Source organism: Macadamia integrifolia, chromosome 6 (genome assembly GCF_013358625.1).
Source record: "Macadamia integrifolia cultivar HAES 741 chromosome 6, SCU_Mint_v3, whole genome shotgun sequence".
NCBI lineage: Eukaryota > Viridiplantae > Streptophyta > Magnoliopsida > Proteales > Proteaceae > Macadamia > Macadamia integrifolia.
In genome coordinates this window covers 20,083,983-20,102,674 of record NC_056562.1, presented here as the reverse complement: position 1 = coordinate 20,102,674, position 18,692 = coordinate 20,083,983, and the positions used below count along the sequence as shown (strand labels likewise).

Here is an 18,692-nt window from a genome sequence, read left to right as displayed (position 1 = left end):
ATCTCTCCTACCCCATTATGTCCTTTATACTCTAGAAGAGAGGAAACAGTTGTGCATTCTCTTTTTTTTCTATGACTTTGCCGCTGATTGCTGGAAGACTTCACCTTTTAGATTAAACACTGCTATTTTACAGGTTTCTAACATGCTAGATCTGCTTTAGCAATTCTTGGCATCATCTCTGGACAATTTTCCATCCCTGAAGATGCCATTTTACAGTGGGTAACTCTGATTTGTCAATTTGGAAGGCTAGAAATAATTTTGTGTTTAATCATATTAATCATTCTCTTGCAAATGTGATCCAAGGTTTTTATCATTCAACTGAGGAAGGAAGATTGGGTTCTTTTAGGAATCATTATATGTTTCAAACTAACCCACCTTCTCCTTCCTCTTTTCATACTACTTTGGATTCTGGTTACTTTTCTACCTTCTCTGATGGTGCATGGATTTCTAATAACAATTGTGGTGGCAAAGGAGTCTTCATTTATGATGAAAATAGAAAATTTGTTGCTGCTAAGTGTAGACCAGTAGGAGTTTCTCTGCATCTTCAATGGAGGCTGAAGCTCTTAGAGATGGAGTCCTCCTCACTAGGAGTCTTGATTTGAGGAAAATCCAGTGTTGTTCTGACTCTCTTGGATTAATCACTTATCTAAATGGCGTTGTTGCAACTCCGGATTGGGCCACCAATACTATAGCTTATGATATTGTCTCTTTGTGTAGTAGTTTTGAGTCTGCTTTGTTCTATTATATCCCTAAATCATGTAAGTTGGAAGCTCATGTTCTGACTAGAGAAGCTTCCATAGTTCATATGTCTAAAATGTGGTGGTTAGATCCACTTAACTTTCTTGTACAACCTGCTTTGCTTAAAAGCAGGAAAGATTTCTTCAGATTTTTTCAATATCGCTTGGTGGAGGCACTTCCACCTTAAAAAAGAAAAAATGAAGAAATGAAATAATTTTATTGGGCCCGAACCGAACCATCTAAAACGAAATCAATAACTCATTAGTCAGTTTGATTCTGATTTCTTAAAAACGAAACCATTTAATAAATGGGTGTGGTTTGATTTTAAATCGATAAATCATCTATTTGAATCAACTAAAACCAATTAGACTTTGGGGACATGATTTTCAAGAATTTTATTAACGTCGCACGAAATGGTTCCTGCTACGTACACATAAGATGAGAGAAAATAGGGAATGAAATAGTGATAAAATTAAATAATAATAAAAAAGGTTAAGGTCATCTTTGAGAGGACATCTTGGCCAGGTAGCCATCCTCTATTAAACAACTGAACCATTATTTATCCCATATGAGTGAGAAGTGAGAACAAAAGGATTAAGAAAAAGAGGGAAACGAACACAGGAGGAAGTGCCCCCATACCCAAACACAGAGGACCAAAAATCGACACTCCACACTTGTGAAACTCAAAAAACCCATCCCACTTTTATGCCCACGTAAAAAGATATAAATGAACAACCAAAATCCAAATTTGAATCCACATCTGTATTCATTTAGGGGCGTTCAATCTAAATCTAAATTATTCGAAAAATAATTATCCAATTCGATTAGATAATCAATTAGTTATTTTAAAAATTCTTGAAGTTTATAAAGGTTCTAAAGAATGAGGAAAAAAACTAAGATAAAGAACAAATTGTATTCATTGGGGGATAGAAAGTCCAAATTACATAAGTCAGAGAGTAAATGAATAGTCAAAAATTCAAATTTGATCCGCATCCATTTGGGGGCATCTGAATCCCATCAATGGATATCCAAATCCGATCACATCCAATCCCTACCTACACCTCGTCAAGGACCCCCACGTTGAAGAAGCTGCACGACTAAAAACATTCTTTCCTTTAATAATAATAATATAAAATAAAAAAGAATGCAACTAATTAACCCTCACTCTTTGACAGAGGTCGACAAAATGACACCCCACCCTTTGAAATCACAAAACCTCAACTCTATTGATGCCCATGGACGCCCCCTTATTGATCCCAAATCCCCTTTAAAAATATAAAAATAGATGGTTCAAATTTGTCTTGATTTTCAAAAACTTCATTTTTCATTTTGGCATGCATAACTACCCTAATGCCTTATTATTGTCATAGCCACTCAATATTAGAAAGAAATATCAGAAAACAATTAAAAAATAGAAACGATAACTAATCAGGAAGCAATCATTCAACTCCCACATATTTATCTAAAAATTACACTTCCAAGAAATTGCAGATCTAGAAACACCCTCTTAAAAGTATGGGCAATTATCACAATTGCAAGAATCAGAAATCGTAATTAGAATCAGCTATTAAAATCATTGGTAACTATCACAATTTCAAGACTATCAACTCTATTCAGATCAAAATCATCCGTGGCTAATTCGATTCCCGATAACTTGTTTAGAAACGCTGGTATTTATTCAAGGACGAAGCACATTAATGCTTTCCCATTGTTCGATACAGAACAAAATGCCTAAATACGTTCTGACGACCTGGGTAATGAGAATTCTAAAAACCATTTTAACCATCCCAAGTTACTCAGGCAGCGGAGATTGATATACTGTTTCAAAAGATGAGGGTTAGAGATAACTGAATCAGTATCGGGATCGGACATGACCGACACTGATCTTATCCCAATCCAGATAGATCCGTATCGGACAGAAAAATCCCTTTGGCAGTCGATGAAATAAACCAATTTTTTTTACCTTATTACAGCAATGCAGTACCAGCCAAGAATCCAAGCCTTGATGAAGAAAATGTCAGCAGAGTAACAATGTTTTCATATTCAGGAGCTTTGGCCATCTCTAGGCTTCATTACCACAGAGCTGACTGAACATGCAACACTTGGCTTTTAGAAACAATGGTCAAAATAAACTAAACACAATTTCCCCACCACCAAGCAGAATATCAAGCCTTGTAGGAACATATAGCAAGAACAATGATAAAGCTCAAGCTGAACAATTGTATCGCTTATATTCCCTAAATATCAAAATTCTCTAAATGACAATGCAAAAGAAAAGGATAGGCTTCATCGCAATGAATCCACCAGTATTGAACCAAGATTCAAGCGAATAAACAACCAAAAACCAAAAGAGAAAAAAAAAAGATTCATCATCCTTCCTAGGCATTGAATGTTAAACAAAAATATGACTGAAATGATAGAACCAAAACAGAATTGTCAAAATCTTAATTGCTGATGAAAGTGCCTAGTAGCGACCAATTCCCCAAACCCTGATTGCACCATCGGTGTACCCGGTGAACAAAGTGCTTCCATCTGAGCTCCAACTCAAGCTGGTGCAATACAACATCTGCATAAAACAAAACAAAAATAATTAAAAAAATGTGTGCTAAGACTTATTCTCATCCTGCAGATTATGACATATTCAACCGAATATCAGAACTATGGCCCAAAAGGGGCTACAGGCTCTCTGAACCCATACCAAACAGGGGGCTGCTACCACGTAATACAGTAGAATCCATTATCCACTCAACATATTAAGCTCTGTGGAGGTGCACCCATCACCTTATGGGCCCATAGCACAAGTAGTCCTCATTCAATAAAATATTTACAGTGTCGCACATTCTATGTGGAGCGAAGCAATAGTCATCATTTATCGCTCTCTGATGATATAAGCTTGGCATGGACTCCAGAATCATAAGAGTAGAACAACTATCATCATATTTACTACACCATTGATAGCAATTCAGGCTAGCAAAATCCAGTTTTACAAACAAAAAATGAACGACTTTACATATTTTGATCAAAAGACCACATGATTCTTCCCCCCCAGTGGGGGAGGGGGGAGGGGGGAGGGGGGAGGGAATTAGTACCACCTCAAGTTTGAGATGCTTCCAATTCTTCTGAATCAAGCACACAAACTAAAGCTGGCTCTATGTCTAGCATATAACTTACCATGAACCATTGCTATAACAAGGTATCAACAATTAGAATCAACAAACAAGCATCTCGACCCAATTAGACATCATGATCTCTAGGACAACACGATAACCACCATGCATCTTGTTTTTGAAACACAATCAAGGACAGGATTGGCTTGTACATAAAATCCTACTGTTAAACACCCACACCTCATAAAAAAAAATTATACTGTTTAGCAAACTCAAACCAATTATATTCATCAGATTTCCTCCACAAAGGGAATAGCAAGGGGAACTGTATATATAATGCATATAATAACTGCATTTCACTCATCTATAGGGAAGTCTCAGAAGATCATAGGTTCCACCCAATATGTAATAACTAAGAACAAATTAAGTTTCAATAAGATACGAATGACTGGGTGAATTAGTTAACTGGACAGATCTATGCTTCCAACAAAAATACCAATAACTGACAACAGTACAATGATAAACTCGGTTAGATTGGATACTTCAGAGTCACAAGGTTTTGACAGAAGTCAGACTAACATAGGAAGTAAAAGGAAATGTGGAAACAAAAAGTTCCAACAAGATTGATAACCAAGTGATTAGCCATAACTTTGAAATTTAAGTTATAAACCAGAAACACAAGGCGATAAATGCTTCATAAAGCAGATCACTGCACAAAAACAGAACTTCATAAAAAGACTGTTAATTGAAATGGAAGGTTAAGAATGAGGTAAGGAAGGCCCACAACAGGAAAAAAAAAATACTATGGACAGAAAAAAAGAAAGAAAAAAAAAAAAAAAAAAAAAAGAGCAGCACTAATAGGTAGATAATAGGAAGTCCAAAGGAGAGTAACGATGCTGGTCAGAGCGAGAGGGGGGCAGAAAATAATGATTTGGGTTGTAGTCAGAAAATATCCAGTGGTTGTGAATTAATAACAGAATGAACAGCATAAAAAAAATACTTCTAATAGAACACAATTTATTCCTCAGGCTCTATGAAACACCAGTTATCCTGGGTAATTTTCCAGGCTTGTTTTTTAGTATCAAGGAACACGCGTGTTAAGATGCTACAACAATACAGTGGAAATCAACAAAAAACATGCCTAACTACCCACTTGAGTAACGTGTAGGGAAAACGAAGATGTCACGCATGCAATTGGTGATCCAAGCTCAACTGGATTAAATAAACTGGTTTTCTAGTTATTCCAATAAGCTTATGTCAATTAAGAATAGCCAATTAGGCATGCCAATAGAATCAAAATATCAAACACTTGATATGCATATGAGACGGGATAGGCCAATATAACAAACGTGCAGCTGGAAAGAAATACGAAAACAAAAAAAAAACAAAAAAAAAACAAAATAGAAGATAGTGAAGCATGGCATTCTAATAACAAAAAACAAAACATCAACTTTAAATCCAAATATACCTGATTCTTGCCAGGGGCTGCATCGGGTTTCAAGTCCTGAACGATGCTCTTGCTTTCCAGATCCCAAATCTTAACGCTTTCCTGTGTCGCCGCGCACAGCCAATACCTATTCGGACTGAAACAGAGAGCGTGAATAATACCCCCAGCGTCAAGCGAATAAAGCCTCTTACCCTCAGCCAAGTCCCACAATAGTGTCACACCATCTTTCCCACCACTGGCACACAGAGACCCATCGGGTGAAACTGCAACGGTGTTGACGTAACCCCCATGACCAGCCAATGTGCAGCGGAGCTTACAATTTGTAAGGTTCCAGACCTTCACGGTGCGATCCCAAGATCCAGAAACGATGGTGGGTTGGAATGTGTTCGGGCTGAACCTCACGCAACTAACCCAGTTGGTGTGGCTGTCGTTGTCCTGAATGGTGAACTTGCATTCTCCGAGTGTGTTCCAGAGCTTGATTGTGCGGTCACGGGAGGCGGAGACGATCTGACGGTTGTCAATAGAGAAGGCAACGGAGAGAACATCCTTGGTATGGCCAACGAAACGGCGAGTAGTGGCGCCAGTGTTGAGATCCCAGAGTCGGAGCTCCCCGTCCCAAGAACCAGATAGAGCGAACTGACCGTCGGACGAGAGGACGACGTCTTGGACGAAGTGAGAGTGGCCAGTAAGGCGGCGACGAGGAACACCGTATGATGTTTCCTCCTTTGTGAGATGCCAAACGAGGACTGATTTGTCACGGGAGGAGGAGACGATCATGTCCGGGTTATCGATCGGGGTTGCGATCGCGGTCACCATGTCAGCGTGACCCTTCATCACACCCCTCAGAACCAGAGTTTCAGCCATGTCTTCTCCTTGAAACTCTCCCTCTCTCTCTCTCTCTCTCTCGCTCGCTCTGGCTACGAGTTCTGCAAATGAGCTGCTCGCTTGAAGAAAAAGGGTAGAAGTAGAAGACGGGCAAATACACAAACCCTAATTATCAGGTTTTTATCATCAACGAGAGCTAGGGTTTAGGATTGCACTACCACAACTATTCGAGGCTACGGTCCAGATCTTCTCAGTGTTGGGTTGGGCCAAGGTCCATTGTTATAGGTCCAGCTCCAGCCGAGGCTAAGGCCGGGCCAGAGCGAGGATTTAGGGCTCGTTTGGTATCGTTTCTGTTACAAAAAAGCCGTTTAGTATTAAAAACGAAAATTTCAATTTCTGTGTCAAAACGCAGTTTTAAAACGAAAAAATGGTGTTTCAAAATTTCAGATTTTTATCGGGATTTTTTTTTTTTTTTTTTTTTTTAAATGGAACGAAACTGGAAAGACGGAACTCCAAAATGGAGTTCCGTCCAATCTCGTTTTTTCAAATTTTTTTTTTTTCACTTTTTGTTCAAGAAAAACAGAAACAGACCATAGTGCACCAAACAGAAGATTCTGTTTTTTCGTTCCAATAGAACGAAAAAACTCTAAAAACGTTTTTTTAGAACGATACCAAACGGAGCCTTAATATGTCCAATTCAGAAGTGGGATTGTGGAAAAATCGACAAACGCAAAGTTGTGTTTGTATGCATTCTAAGGTCAATAATGCATTTTAAGAAATCATACTAACCGTAACCTTCAAAAAGAGCAAGAGATGGCACCAATACAAGGCCAATTAGAGTGCATAGAGACATCAACATCCTTAGGATTTTTTTAATTTTATTAGGGGTAATCCACATCCCCTAGTTGTGTGGCCTTGGGGCAGAAACAGGGCCACCTTTCTTTTTCCCTTTCTAAAATATCCAATATACAATTTCAATCGTTTCCATAAGTATATAGTTCATTCTCTTTAATCATAAATTAGAGTTGAAATCTTAAGGGGGGAAAAAATTTGACTGCAACCCCCAGCTGGCAGCTAAAGAAATGGAATATTCACTTCCCCCTAGGGTTCACAAATACCCTCCTAAGTTATAGTATTTTCCAACTCGGGTAGCAGCTAAATTTCATCTCTTAAGAGGTAAGGTGCCCATCCCCCACAAAAATGTTGAGGTTGAGATGACGAGATGTGCATATACATAAATAAATAGTGAATCCAGATGTTTAAGATTATAGGATCATAAGATCATATAATTGGCAATATAGTCAGAATGGTATAAAGATCTCAAACCAAGAAGTGATCAGATGGGTAGGGTAATAGGGCAGTGTAGAAACAAATGATTAGGATCTTGGTTGTGTTGGGCACAGAGATGACACAGGGGATTGAGAGTAAAGCCTCTGGTATTCAGGAGATTAGGGAGGGATAGCTTGTTGTGTAGGGTTTTCCAGATCAGGTGTTGTACTATGGGTGTGGTGGGTAAATGCCATAATTTGAGCCAATTCAGATGCTGAATAGGGACGAACCCAGTGGTGCTAAACTATAGGCAGAAGCCATAGAAAAACGCCCAGAAGATGAAAGTAACCATATGCATTTATCAGAAACAGGGAACATTGGTATCGGGATGGAAAAGATGTGAACTGCAATATCTGGAGGCCACCAAGTAAGAATTGATTCTCGGTTCCATGTCTGTGAAGATGGGTCAGTAAGCATGGAGACTCGGGTGGGAGGATTTGGTTGGAGTGGAAAGGAGGCAGCAAGGGGAGGGTGATTTGGTATCCAGTAATCGGTCCAGGGGTTTATTGACTCTCCATTACCTAACCCAGGAAGCGGATGGAGGACATGTTGCATGTAGGAATGTAGTATGGGGAAAATATTTAGCTTTCATGAGGCGAGTCCAGAGAGATGTGATGGGTGTGAATAAGTGCCAAGCTTTCTTGGCCAGCAATGCTTTGTTCATGATGGCCGAAGATTTTATGTTGAGCCCACCAAAACGTTTTGGTCTACAGATTGTAGGCCAAGCAATGGTATGCACTTGGGAGTTCGGGCCATTTGACCACTAGAATTCACAACTGATTGAGTCAAGGGCTTTGTGGACTGAAGACGGTAGGGAAAAACAAGACATGGCATAAAGAGGGGAGGCTGAAAGGGTAGACTGTATTAGAACCATTTTACCTGCAGGGTTGAGATATTGGGCTTTCCAATGATTTAGTTTGTTGGGCACCCTTCGAATGAGATCACTACAATGGGTTTTGGAGAGCTTGCTGCTGATAACCGGGACAACCAGGTATTTATCAGGGGATCGATTTGGCACAATTTGGAAAAATTCTCTGAACTGTCTTTTGAGGTGGGCTTCCATATTTGTACTGAATTGGGCTCTTGTTTTTTGAATGTTAATAGCCTGACCTGAGAGCCTGCAATAATGGTTTAAAATATCTCGTAGCTTTCGAGCCTCTTCCATGGATGCATGTCCGAAGAGAATTAAATCGTATGTGAAAGCTAAGTGAGATATGTGTGGTCCAACCCACGAGAGTTGAATGCCTTTGATCTGTTTAGTTGAAAGTGTCAATTCTAACTGTGATGATAAAAGTTCCGCATAGAGAACAAATAAGCAGGGTGAAAGAGGATCACCTTGTCGGATTCCCTGGGAAGGCTGGAAATATTGTAGTGGGATACCATCGAGAAGGATGCTCATCTGAGTAGTTTCCACACAGAACATGACTCGACGAACCCATTCCGCGTCAAAACCATAAGTGAGGAGAGCTTTTTTAAGGAAAGGCCATTCAACACAGTCGTAGGCTGCTCAAATCAACTTTGAGGGAGAAGTAACTCGGCTGCCGTGACAAGTGTTTTTGAGTTTTTGAAGGATTTCATTTGCAGTCAAAACATTGTCTTGGATGTGACGGCCTTTGAGGAACCCATTCTGGTTGAACGATATAATTCGCAGCAAGATCGGGGTGAGCCGATTGACCATGATTCGACTGATGATTTTATAGACGAAGTTACAGAGTCCAATAGGTCTGAATTCTAAGACCGAAGTAGGGTGATCCACCTTTGGTATGAGCGAGATGAAAGTCTTGTTGAGAGATATAGTGAGAGTCCCTGTTTGGAAGAAATTTTGAATACATTCAATCACCTCTGCACCAATCACATCCGAAGTTTTGTGGTAGAAAATGCCAGAAAATCCGTCTGGTCCAGGTGCTTTGAGTTGTGGCATTGCAAAAACTGTATTAGTGATCTCTTGTGGCGTGACTGGTTTGGTAAGGGAGTGATTATCCTCAGCTGTCACCCGGCCTGCAATGGGGGAGAAATAGTCATTGGGTAATATGGTAGGTTCAGCTGTATAGATTTGCTTGAAGTGTTGTAGGTGGACAATTACGTTTGGTATGATTTCCCGGAATGTATTATCGATCAAGAATGCATACCGCTACCTGATATGCCCATGTGATAGGACTCTTGGAGCCATGACGCCTCGTTAGTCTAAAATAATCATACAAGCCACTCATTAATTATCCCTCCAAGCTTTTCGTTGAACTAAATGGAGATGCAATTAAGGGTGTCAATCATGATGGTTCTTGGTATTCAAGATTGATCTATATCAGCATTGGTACCAAAGGTGCCAATCCTAGTACCATCCCATTTAATTAATGGGACCAAACGTAGATCTCATTCCCATTTACTAATGGGATGGGATGGTACCGATTCTTAAAAGGTTCCAAGCACCATGGAAAAGGGAGAAGAACTTCAATGGTTCCATTATTCATTTTGTGGACTTTTCATCATCATAAGATCTTAGGTGTCTTACCTTAAATAGGAAACTAAAATACAAAACCATAATCAATTTCATAGTTTTATTCTTCAAACTATCTTGGTGGTACGTTCCTGGTTCTTATCCCAAATTGACACACACACTTAGATGCAATGGAGGAAATGATGTTCCGGAAAAAAATGGAGTAAGTGTAAAAGTGAAAGAGGAGTGTTTCATTGAACTTACAATGCATGAACTCAAGCATCTCCTAGGATTAAGGATGAGCCTTCTTGGATATTCCCCCAAGGTGTTGACAAAAGCTTCTGTTGAACTTGTGACAATTGAAGGGAGCGATATGTCTTAGATTTTGCTGAGATGCTGTCCCATGAGTGCCTGAAGGATTCAAACAGGTAGAACTTTCCAATGTGTGACACGCTAAAATGAGACTCAGAGGTGTATTCCTCACACCACAATTTTGAATCAAAAGAGATAGAAATGCCACATCTATTCACTCTATCAATAACTGAGCCCAATATCATTTTTTTTCATAAGAGAGTTTCCTTTTATGTTAACTCCTATGGAATTAGATAAAAAAATTTTAAATGTAACTCGAATTTTTGACTTGTTTTGACGAATGACTCACTTCCGCATATTTTTTGTGGTGATCTAAATGAGATTTTTTCTGAGATCTGTGATATAAGCAGAAGGGTTGGTACAATTCGATCAGATCGACCATGACCCAGTGGATCGAACTCGACTCCCACTAGGCACACGTTAGGCCACTCACACGGGGTGTTTAGTGCTATTCAATGCTTTCAGTGAAAGTTGAATGGTTCTCATTCAACCCCGGTATGACTCAATCCATGCGGTTGTGAGGTCATTATGGGCCCAAACTAGTCAAGCCAAAGGCCTGGATACCCATCGTTAGCAAAAAAAAAAAAGACCCAATGGATCGACCCACGACTTGGAGAAGTATATAATATACTATTGTTTTGTTGAGCAAGCAATTGTAATTTGAAGGTTTTTTTCGAGTTAGGGTTTCAAAGCAAGTTTTCTCGTAGTTGTTTAGGTCTTCTCTTCTATATAATGAAACAACTTCTTCTTCGCCCAAAGACATAGCACACCACATTAATGTGTGAAACTCGTTAATCTGTGTTGTGCGAATCTATATTTGTTTATTTTCATAATTGTTGGTGTTTACTATAACAAAAAAGGGAAAATGTTGGGTATGCCGCCGATATCAAGTATGCTAGCACCCATTGTGTCTATCTCTCTCTTTCCTTTTTCTGAAATGACCCTCATATCCTTCCTGAATGATACTTCATCATGTGTTCCTATTGGTGCTATTCGCTAGCATACTTGATATCGGCGGCATACCTATCCCTCTCCCAACAAAAAAATATATTCCTAGAATGAGATATTCTAACTCCAAGGATGAACAGCAATTTAGCCGTGCAAATTGAGACATATTGAGCAGTGGTCTAAAGATTTAGAGTTGAAGAATACTGAAAATAAATGGGATAAAGAATACATGTTCTGCTCAAGCCTTACTGGATAGCCAGGCCTCTAATCTAGCACCTGCATCTTACTATTTCAAACTATGACAATCATCCACGCCATTGCAGGTCATTTCCCCCTACAAGCCCCTAGTAAAACCTGAATGAGCTTTATATGGACCGGCAGTGATGACATCTTTGCTATGTTAACACATCTTCTGTGAACTCTGCTCTTTGCTCATCCTGCATCACACGAATGTGTAGGGTCCACGTTTCTATCATCCAAACGAATCACAAGCCTTCTAAGATAAACGGTTTAATTTGGTCCAAGGAAGGAGACTCACGCTGTTCATCTGGTTTGACTTTGTCGACTTCATCAAGGGGGGAAGTCCCAAGTTCCTGGTATGGCTCATCACTGTCAACGGGAGGAGCCTCAAGCTCAAGCTGCTGGCGTGACTGGGGTTGATCAAAGATAGGAGGCTCAAGCTGTTGGTATTTGGGCTTGTTCCTCTCAAGAAGAAGGTAAGTGGTCCAGTACCAAAACATAAGTATCCTACCCTGTGCCACCAATGTATCACTAATGCTTCTCCCTCCAAATGAGAGCCTCTCAAGTGCCTGCCATGAAAATAAACACAAATTAGATATTGGTTTAGACATTTAAATGAGAAGGCAAAGGGGGTTTAGAGATGGCCATCCTGACAGTTTAAGAAAGCTTGATTTGAGCCATGAGGACATAGCAATAAACCAAATCACTGGATAGAGTAATCTTAGGTCAGCCATATGTCAAATTTCATTAACCATCTCAACTACTTGATCCCCCAGGTATTGTACCTTCCCCTCTGTCAATAACTGATTTTTACGACATTAACAATTCAACCACTTTCAAAACTATATCCTAGTACAACCCAAAAACATAGATAATTCATTTTCAATAACTGATTTTTACGACATTTTGATCAGTAGCCAAAATTCTGTTTAAGCACCTTGAGTTTTGTTTTAGTTTTCCTTTCGCCAAAAACAAAGATAATCCATTTTCCCACAATTAATAGAAGCATCTGTTCAGTGTCCTTTACCTGTTCTCCAGTCTGAATATCGAAGGAATGCTGATGATCAAATTGAAGACCACTAAATTCATTGATGCAAAGCCCTTCGAAAGCCCTGCAATAAAAGAATAAATACCCCCCCCAAAAAAAAAGAGTTGCAGAAAATTTGAATACAGAAGCTTAGCTCCCAATTGCAATTTCGATGAAATACTTACCATCTGATGAGAGAAACCCGAGGAATCCAACGAAAGATCACTGGTGTGTTATCAGCATTAACATAAGAACCACCAAAAACAATAAAAACCGTCATAAGGGATGGCCCCAAGGCCAATGCTGCTTCTGTTGTTGGAGCCATAGCCCCGACAGTTAGACCCATTGCAGATGCAGCAAATGATTCCACAGTAACAATACCACAGAACTTCCCAAAACTGAAAGTCCAAAGTATAAGGTTAATATATTTTAAGTTTTTAACAAATACAAATGTATCCATTAAGCAAGTAATTTAATGCATTCTTTGGTCAAATTATGTGGTTCAATCACAAATAAGGAGAGAGAATGAAAAGGACATTGCCGAAAAACAGAATAATAGAATCCGGCAAATTGTGTGATCAATCCTCGTATACATAGTGGAAACTCACCTTGATAATGTAGGATGAAGACGAGCCATGGGATACAAAACTGTACCAAAAATTAAAGGAAAAGCTGCTCCAACAGGGATCTCAGCCAATAGCTTTGAAAGTAGATAAGGTCCTAAAGCATAGGACCTCTTGGCACACTCTCTATCGACAATTGCACGTTCCTTGGGAAATATTCCCACTGTTTTTGTAAGTGCAGCCATTGCTGTGTTTATTGCAGCAACCTTCAAAAGCAGATAGTCCAAAATAATAAGATTAAAGTGGACTCATATCACAAATATGTACATCACTGAACCAGAAATTGTAGTAAACACCACCCAAGGGATAAGAGATTTCTGTGGAACAAATATCTACTCATCCTAAACATGGAAAATGGTCTAAAATATACGCTTTACAGGGGACTGTAAAGAGGCTTATAAGATATTACTACTTTTTTCCCGGGAATAAATAATCACCCACAATATATTTATGGAAACTTGATGATTTTTATTAAATAATCAGTAATCAACTCAACTGGTTGTTCTTAAACTCGGACTGTTGGATTCTCAGATTTGGATCAGTATCAGCCTTGAAACCATCAATATATTCCTTGATTTACCTTTTCTTTTTAAGAAAATGACCTTATGCATATCCTAGAAGCAGAAAGGGAGTGTGGGTGTCTAAATAGGATATATACCTCACTGACATATTTTTTTTTCCTTTATTTTTTTGACAAGCCTCTCTCTGACATTCTTTAGTATACAAAAAAAATATATATATATATATATATATTGTAACTGAGCTGTATACATGCCACCTACATGTTATGTAAGTAAATTGGTACCTGAACAATATCTCAGTCATAGTTGTCAAGGTGTCAGGTCCAGGCGCCCCTTGCTAAATGCCTTCTTGGGTTGCCTAGTCACCTTGACAACTATGATTTCATTATGCAAAAGCAAATTAAGGAGAAGTCAAAGGTACACAAAAAATAAGGGGTTAAATCATGAAGCATGGTATAGATCTGCAAAGCTTTTTTGCTTTGATTTCTAATCTTCTCGTGTCAATGTGTTTTGAATCGCATTGGGAGATTACAAAGTTTATATCACCACAGAGGAGGTGAGATCCTTTCAGTGTCTGGACTGCATCAAACCATTCAAATGTGGAGGGGATGGAAATCATGGAAATGAAATCACTTCATTGTTTCTAATGAAGCATATGAAACATGCAAAAATTAAAAGAAAACACAAATTGGACACCAAAACTATGATGTTCCATACATGGTCTGATTGACATGCTTCTTTTAGTTAATAAAATTAAGGATTTCTAGGTGAAACACTTAAAAAAGGAATCTCTAGGTGGGTGCTCTTGAACACTTCAATCTGTCGCGGGGCAGTTTAATTGAACTAAAATTATGTGAACAAGTTGTCCATGTCATCCTTGACTCATGTCCTAATTTCAGTTCAAAAGCACTAGACCATGCGGCACAATCAAGAAGTCAATTTTGATCAAAACGTTGATTGTAAAGGAAAATAATGTAGGACTAGATTTGACAAACCAAACTAGACCCAAAACTGTAGGAACTTGTAAACCAAAGAACAATCAATAACCACCTAACAGTCAACAGCAATAACAGTCCAATACTAATCAATCAACGGTCCTTAAAACAACCAGAATTATCAGATCCAGAATCTCGAATGTCGGAAAGCAGAACTTGCACCAACAAATAGAAGGTAAATCCAGCAACAGAAATAAAGTATGGAATAAGGTATGATCAGAGTCAAAACATCACAGGAATAGATGCACCAAATCAGAACTCGATTCTGGGGCAGCAGGTTCTGAGAACTGGCAATCGATCCTAACAACTTCAGAATCTTTAACAGATAAACAAATCTAAATACTGATTAGAAGGTCTAATCCATCGGGAAAATATAGGCTGCAATCAACAGTGGCTAACACAAATCAGACAACAATTTCTGGGCAGAAAACACCATCGACCAGCACTGAAGAAAACTCAAAAACAGACAAACCCATGGTTTGATCAGCACCAAACTGGGATCGAGTTCCCTTCTGGTTCAGCCTAACATTCGATCAAAATCTCAGGACCATCGGATGGCCAAAACCTCCCAAACAGAATAGGCCGACAGTAGAGAAAAAACAGAGAACTCAACCCAGAAATTCTGCAGAATGATTAGAGCACTTATCTGACTGGCTGAAAGAAATTAGAACAATAAGAGAAAGAAGAGAACACTTGTAGTAAATCCTCCCGGGCTTCCCACCGCAAGGAGTCGAATGGATCAAACACTACTCCTTTCCACTGTGATCAAACACACAGCAGTCCCAGCAGAGACATAGCAACAAGCTTCTTTTTTTCATTCATAAATCATGGGGCTTAATGGGAGCCCTCTCCTTTATTTATAATAATGATGGGGTTACAAGAAAATAGAAACTAACTCTAGTTTCCAAAAACTGAAATAGGAAACTAAAGAAAATAGAAACTCTTCTAGTTACTAAAACTGAAAATAGAAACTAGGAATTACAAGTACTGAAATTAGAAGCTAACTAAGTACTGAATTTGGAAACTAAATAATGCTGAAATTAGAAACTAAATAAACCCCATCAAGCCAACTTAAAAGAGAAACTAACTAGCAATCACGTACTCAATCTTAGAGCCCCCCTTTTGGACCCATAAAAGTGGCCCAATACAATTAAAACACATGGGATCAAAGGCCCAACATGTATGGAACCCAACCCTAGGCTTATTCCTAATCAAACAAGCCTCTTTTGGTGATTAATCTGCATCAGAAAAGGTTTAATAAATGATGGACCATATGACTGAGTTTGGTTTAGATGACCAATTCACATGGTCACCTATCTATCCAAATCTTGTAATTGCCACATCAGCCCTTCAATGGTTTGACAGCTGAAATAACTAGGGGAAAAATCAATACTAGATGGCAGGTCATACAGTTGTGATGGGATGCAAAAACAACATGTCAACAAATCCAGAGGGAGCTCCTACACATGGCAGAAATAAACTATCCATCTACATGTCCCTTTCTAGGTGTGCCACCTAGATAAATTTTTGCCTAAATTATTCAAGGAAAGGATTTGCAATCATACTGTCTCCAATTATGACATGAATCAGAGGTGCCAAAAATCAATCTAAACTAAATAACATCATATGCTACATCTATGTAACATATCAACCATCAACTAAAAATTTCCGCCTGCACAAAGCATTAGTTGCATACCTGGAGTAATCCCATTCTGTCTTGTATAGAAGTTTGAGATCTTCCCATTTGCCAAAAAACGGACCCAAATATTATAGCTGATGCAACAGACATTCTTGCTCGAACTTTGTTTGTAGGACCATCCCGAGAAGCCTAAGCAAAATATCATAGAAAATAAGCACTGACCCGAGTTAATTGCGATGAATGGAGATGGGGATGAGTATTAAAATGTTAAAAGTCTGAGTATCAACTACACGACCAAACTGGGTCCGAAAAATTCTGAATTAGCAATATGACATGATAAGAAACGACTGTCTTAAACCCCAAGCATAAGCATGGAATCTCTGTTTTAGGTACAGAAGCAAAATTAGTGATCAAGTAACAATGAGATGATTACATCATTTCATCCCCCCCCCCCTTTTTTCTGAAGAAAAATCAGAAGCTTTGATTTCCATGGTTGATACCTTCAACTTATAGATGTACCTTATATATGACGAATCAAAGGGCTTTATAATTACAAACTAAAAATTTTGATCGGGTCAAAGGAAATAAACACAGCAGCAAGAAAGAAACATGAATAAAGCTGTCAAAAGACCTTACAAAAGTAGCTACAACAGTATGAAAGAAGGATGTGGAAAATTGGGGTCATTTCATTTAATACTCAACCCAGCTGAGCCTTGACTAAACTTCCTGGGTATGGCCACAAAATTTGACTGATTGCTAAGAGTAAAGGCAAATAAGTAACAAATATAAATTACAAACTAAAAATTTTGATTGGATCAAAGGAAAGAAAATAACCTGCATCCATGCCCGTTTCAGAAGCAACCAGAACTGCCTCCACCAACCAACTTTTCTCTTGACAACAGATTTCCTTCCAAGCCTTGTGGTGCTCCTAAAGACTTCACTTCTGATAAGGGGAGTTGCATAAAGAATAGTTGACGTCTTCTGCGAGAATGCCTCAACAAGACCATCAATCTTCTTTTGGGAAAAGTAAATAGTATCAGAAGAAGTGTAATCAATGGATATGAGATCAGCCAGAAACTCAGCAGGATTAACACGGTCTGGGCATTGATATCTGTTTAAAAACCATCAATTAGCTAGTTCTTCCAGAAATTAGCAGCAAGATGGAATCAAGGACACTAATGATAGCTTTACAGAATATTTCAGCCATAGTGAACTAAAAAATAAGCATCGAGAGAAAATCCATGCATGTCAATAAATAGACATTGTAAACAATATGCAAGTAACATGAAATTGAATTGAAAAACATTAAGATATCCCATGCCTTAGTCATGTAATGAAAAATGATAAGTATGCCAAAAGCAGAATTTCATATATGATTTCCTTCAAAATGGTGACCAAAGGAGGGTGATTCATAAATTTGTTGGAAAGCTCCTAATCAATGGTGGATGATCTTGTTAGTGATAACCAATCCGCGCTCATTTTGGGAAGAAGTATCAAGTATCACTAAAAACATCCTTCTTTGCAATGAGCTTGTAAGAGGTTTTAATCGTAAGTCTCATCCCCCCCCCCCCCCCCCCGGGTGTTGCCATAATGAAGTTGGATATTTACAAAGCCTACGACTCCTTAAGGGGGATTTATCAATGAGGCCATGACAAAGATGAACTTCCCCTCTATCTCCATCAATTGGGTGTATCAATGTGTCTCCTCAGCGAACATCTCTATCCTTGTCAATGGGAGCTTGACTGGAATTTTTGGTAGTACAATGCGTAAGGCAAGGGTGCCGACTGACAATGTCCCCTCTTTCCTCTCATATTTGGGGAGGGATGCTTCACAGATGCTGACCAGCTAGGAGAAGTGATGTAATACTGAAATTGAGGAAGCTCAAAACAGTACCAGGGTAGGATCTTTTCTCAGAGAATAGGGAATTCTAGATATGGAGAATAGAATATTGCTAAAACTTGTTGAAAGATGAAAAAGATGGAACAATAAACAATAATATAACACCCGGGCTTCACACCGCAAGGTGGATCGACTGGATCAAACACCAACCTACCTTGATCAAACACAAGGGATTTCTTGAGCAAACACAAGAGATTATTGATCAAACACAAGAAGAGAATTGCATAAGCAAACTTTGTTTTAAATTCTGAGTTGTCCTTGAATGCTTACAATTGATCCCTATTTATAGGACCAACTCAACAAAACATTACATACCCAACTTCCAACTAACAATAGTAGAAAGTCTTCACTTATTAAAGTTGGGGTAGGAAAGTATTCACCTTCCAACTAGTAAAGTGGAAAAATCCTCACCTCTTAAAGTTACAATGGAAAAGTCATCCCCCAACTACCAAAGGTGGAAAAGTCTTCATCCCCCAACTACCAAAGGTGGAAAAATCTTCATCCCCCAACTACCAAAGGTGGAAAAGTCTTCACCCATCATCACTTAC

The 18,692-nt window shown here is 38.8% G+C and overlaps 2 protein-coding genes across 2 annotated transcripts; both read right to left on the bottom strand.

The window, feature by feature from the left end:
* Positions 1-2,950: 2,950 nt before the first annotated feature.
* On the bottom strand, positions 2,951-6,280 carry LOC122082461 (guanine nucleotide-binding protein subunit beta-like protein). The gene is made up of 2 exons (XM_042650040.1): positions 5,314-6,280; positions 2,951-3,304 (listed from the first exon to the last, which is right to left on the bottom strand). The coding sequence occupies exons 1-2, from the start codon at positions 6,154-6,156 to the stop codon at positions 3,203-3,205; spliced, it is 945 nt and encodes a 314-aa protein (XP_042505974.1). The 5' UTR covers positions 6,157-6,280; the 3' UTR covers positions 2,951-3,202.
* Positions 6,281-11,343: 5,063 nt separating this feature from the next.
* LOC122082113 (ABC transporter G family member 7-like) lies at positions 11,344-17,452 on the bottom strand. Its single transcript, XM_042649599.1, has 8 exons — positions 17,437-17,452; positions 17,080-17,342; positions 16,303-16,434; positions 13,076-13,296; positions 12,653-12,865; positions 12,468-12,552; positions 11,739-12,009; positions 11,344-11,637 (listed from the first exon to the last, which is right to left on the bottom strand). Exons 1-8 carry the CDS (start codon positions 17,450-17,452, stop codon positions 11,633-11,635), a joined length of 1,206 nt encoding a protein of 401 aa, XP_042505533.1. The 3' UTR covers positions 11,344-11,632.
* Between the last annotated feature and the right edge of the window lie 1,240 nt (positions 17,453-18,692).

Bases quoted from the DNA above. Each gene is read 5' to 3' on its own strand.
- LOC122082461 (XM_042650040.1), bottom strand. From the start codon at position 6,156: ATGGCTGAAACTCTGGTTCTGAGGGGTGTGATGAAGGGTCACGCTGAC. The intron at 3,305-5,313 runs GTATATTTGGAT...TGTTTTATGCAG, and splicing joins CAGCCCCTGGCAAGAATCAG to ATGTTGTATTGCACCAGCTT.
- LOC122082113 (XM_042649599.1), bottom strand. The intron at 12,866-13,075 runs GTGAGTTTCCAC...TTGGACTTTCAG, and splicing joins CTTCATCCTACATTATCAAG to TTTTGGGAAGTTCTGTGGTA. The intron at 12,553-12,652 runs GTAAGTATTTCA...CTTTTATTGCAG, and splicing joins CGGGTTTCTCTCATCAGATG to GGCTTTCGAAGGGCTTTGCA.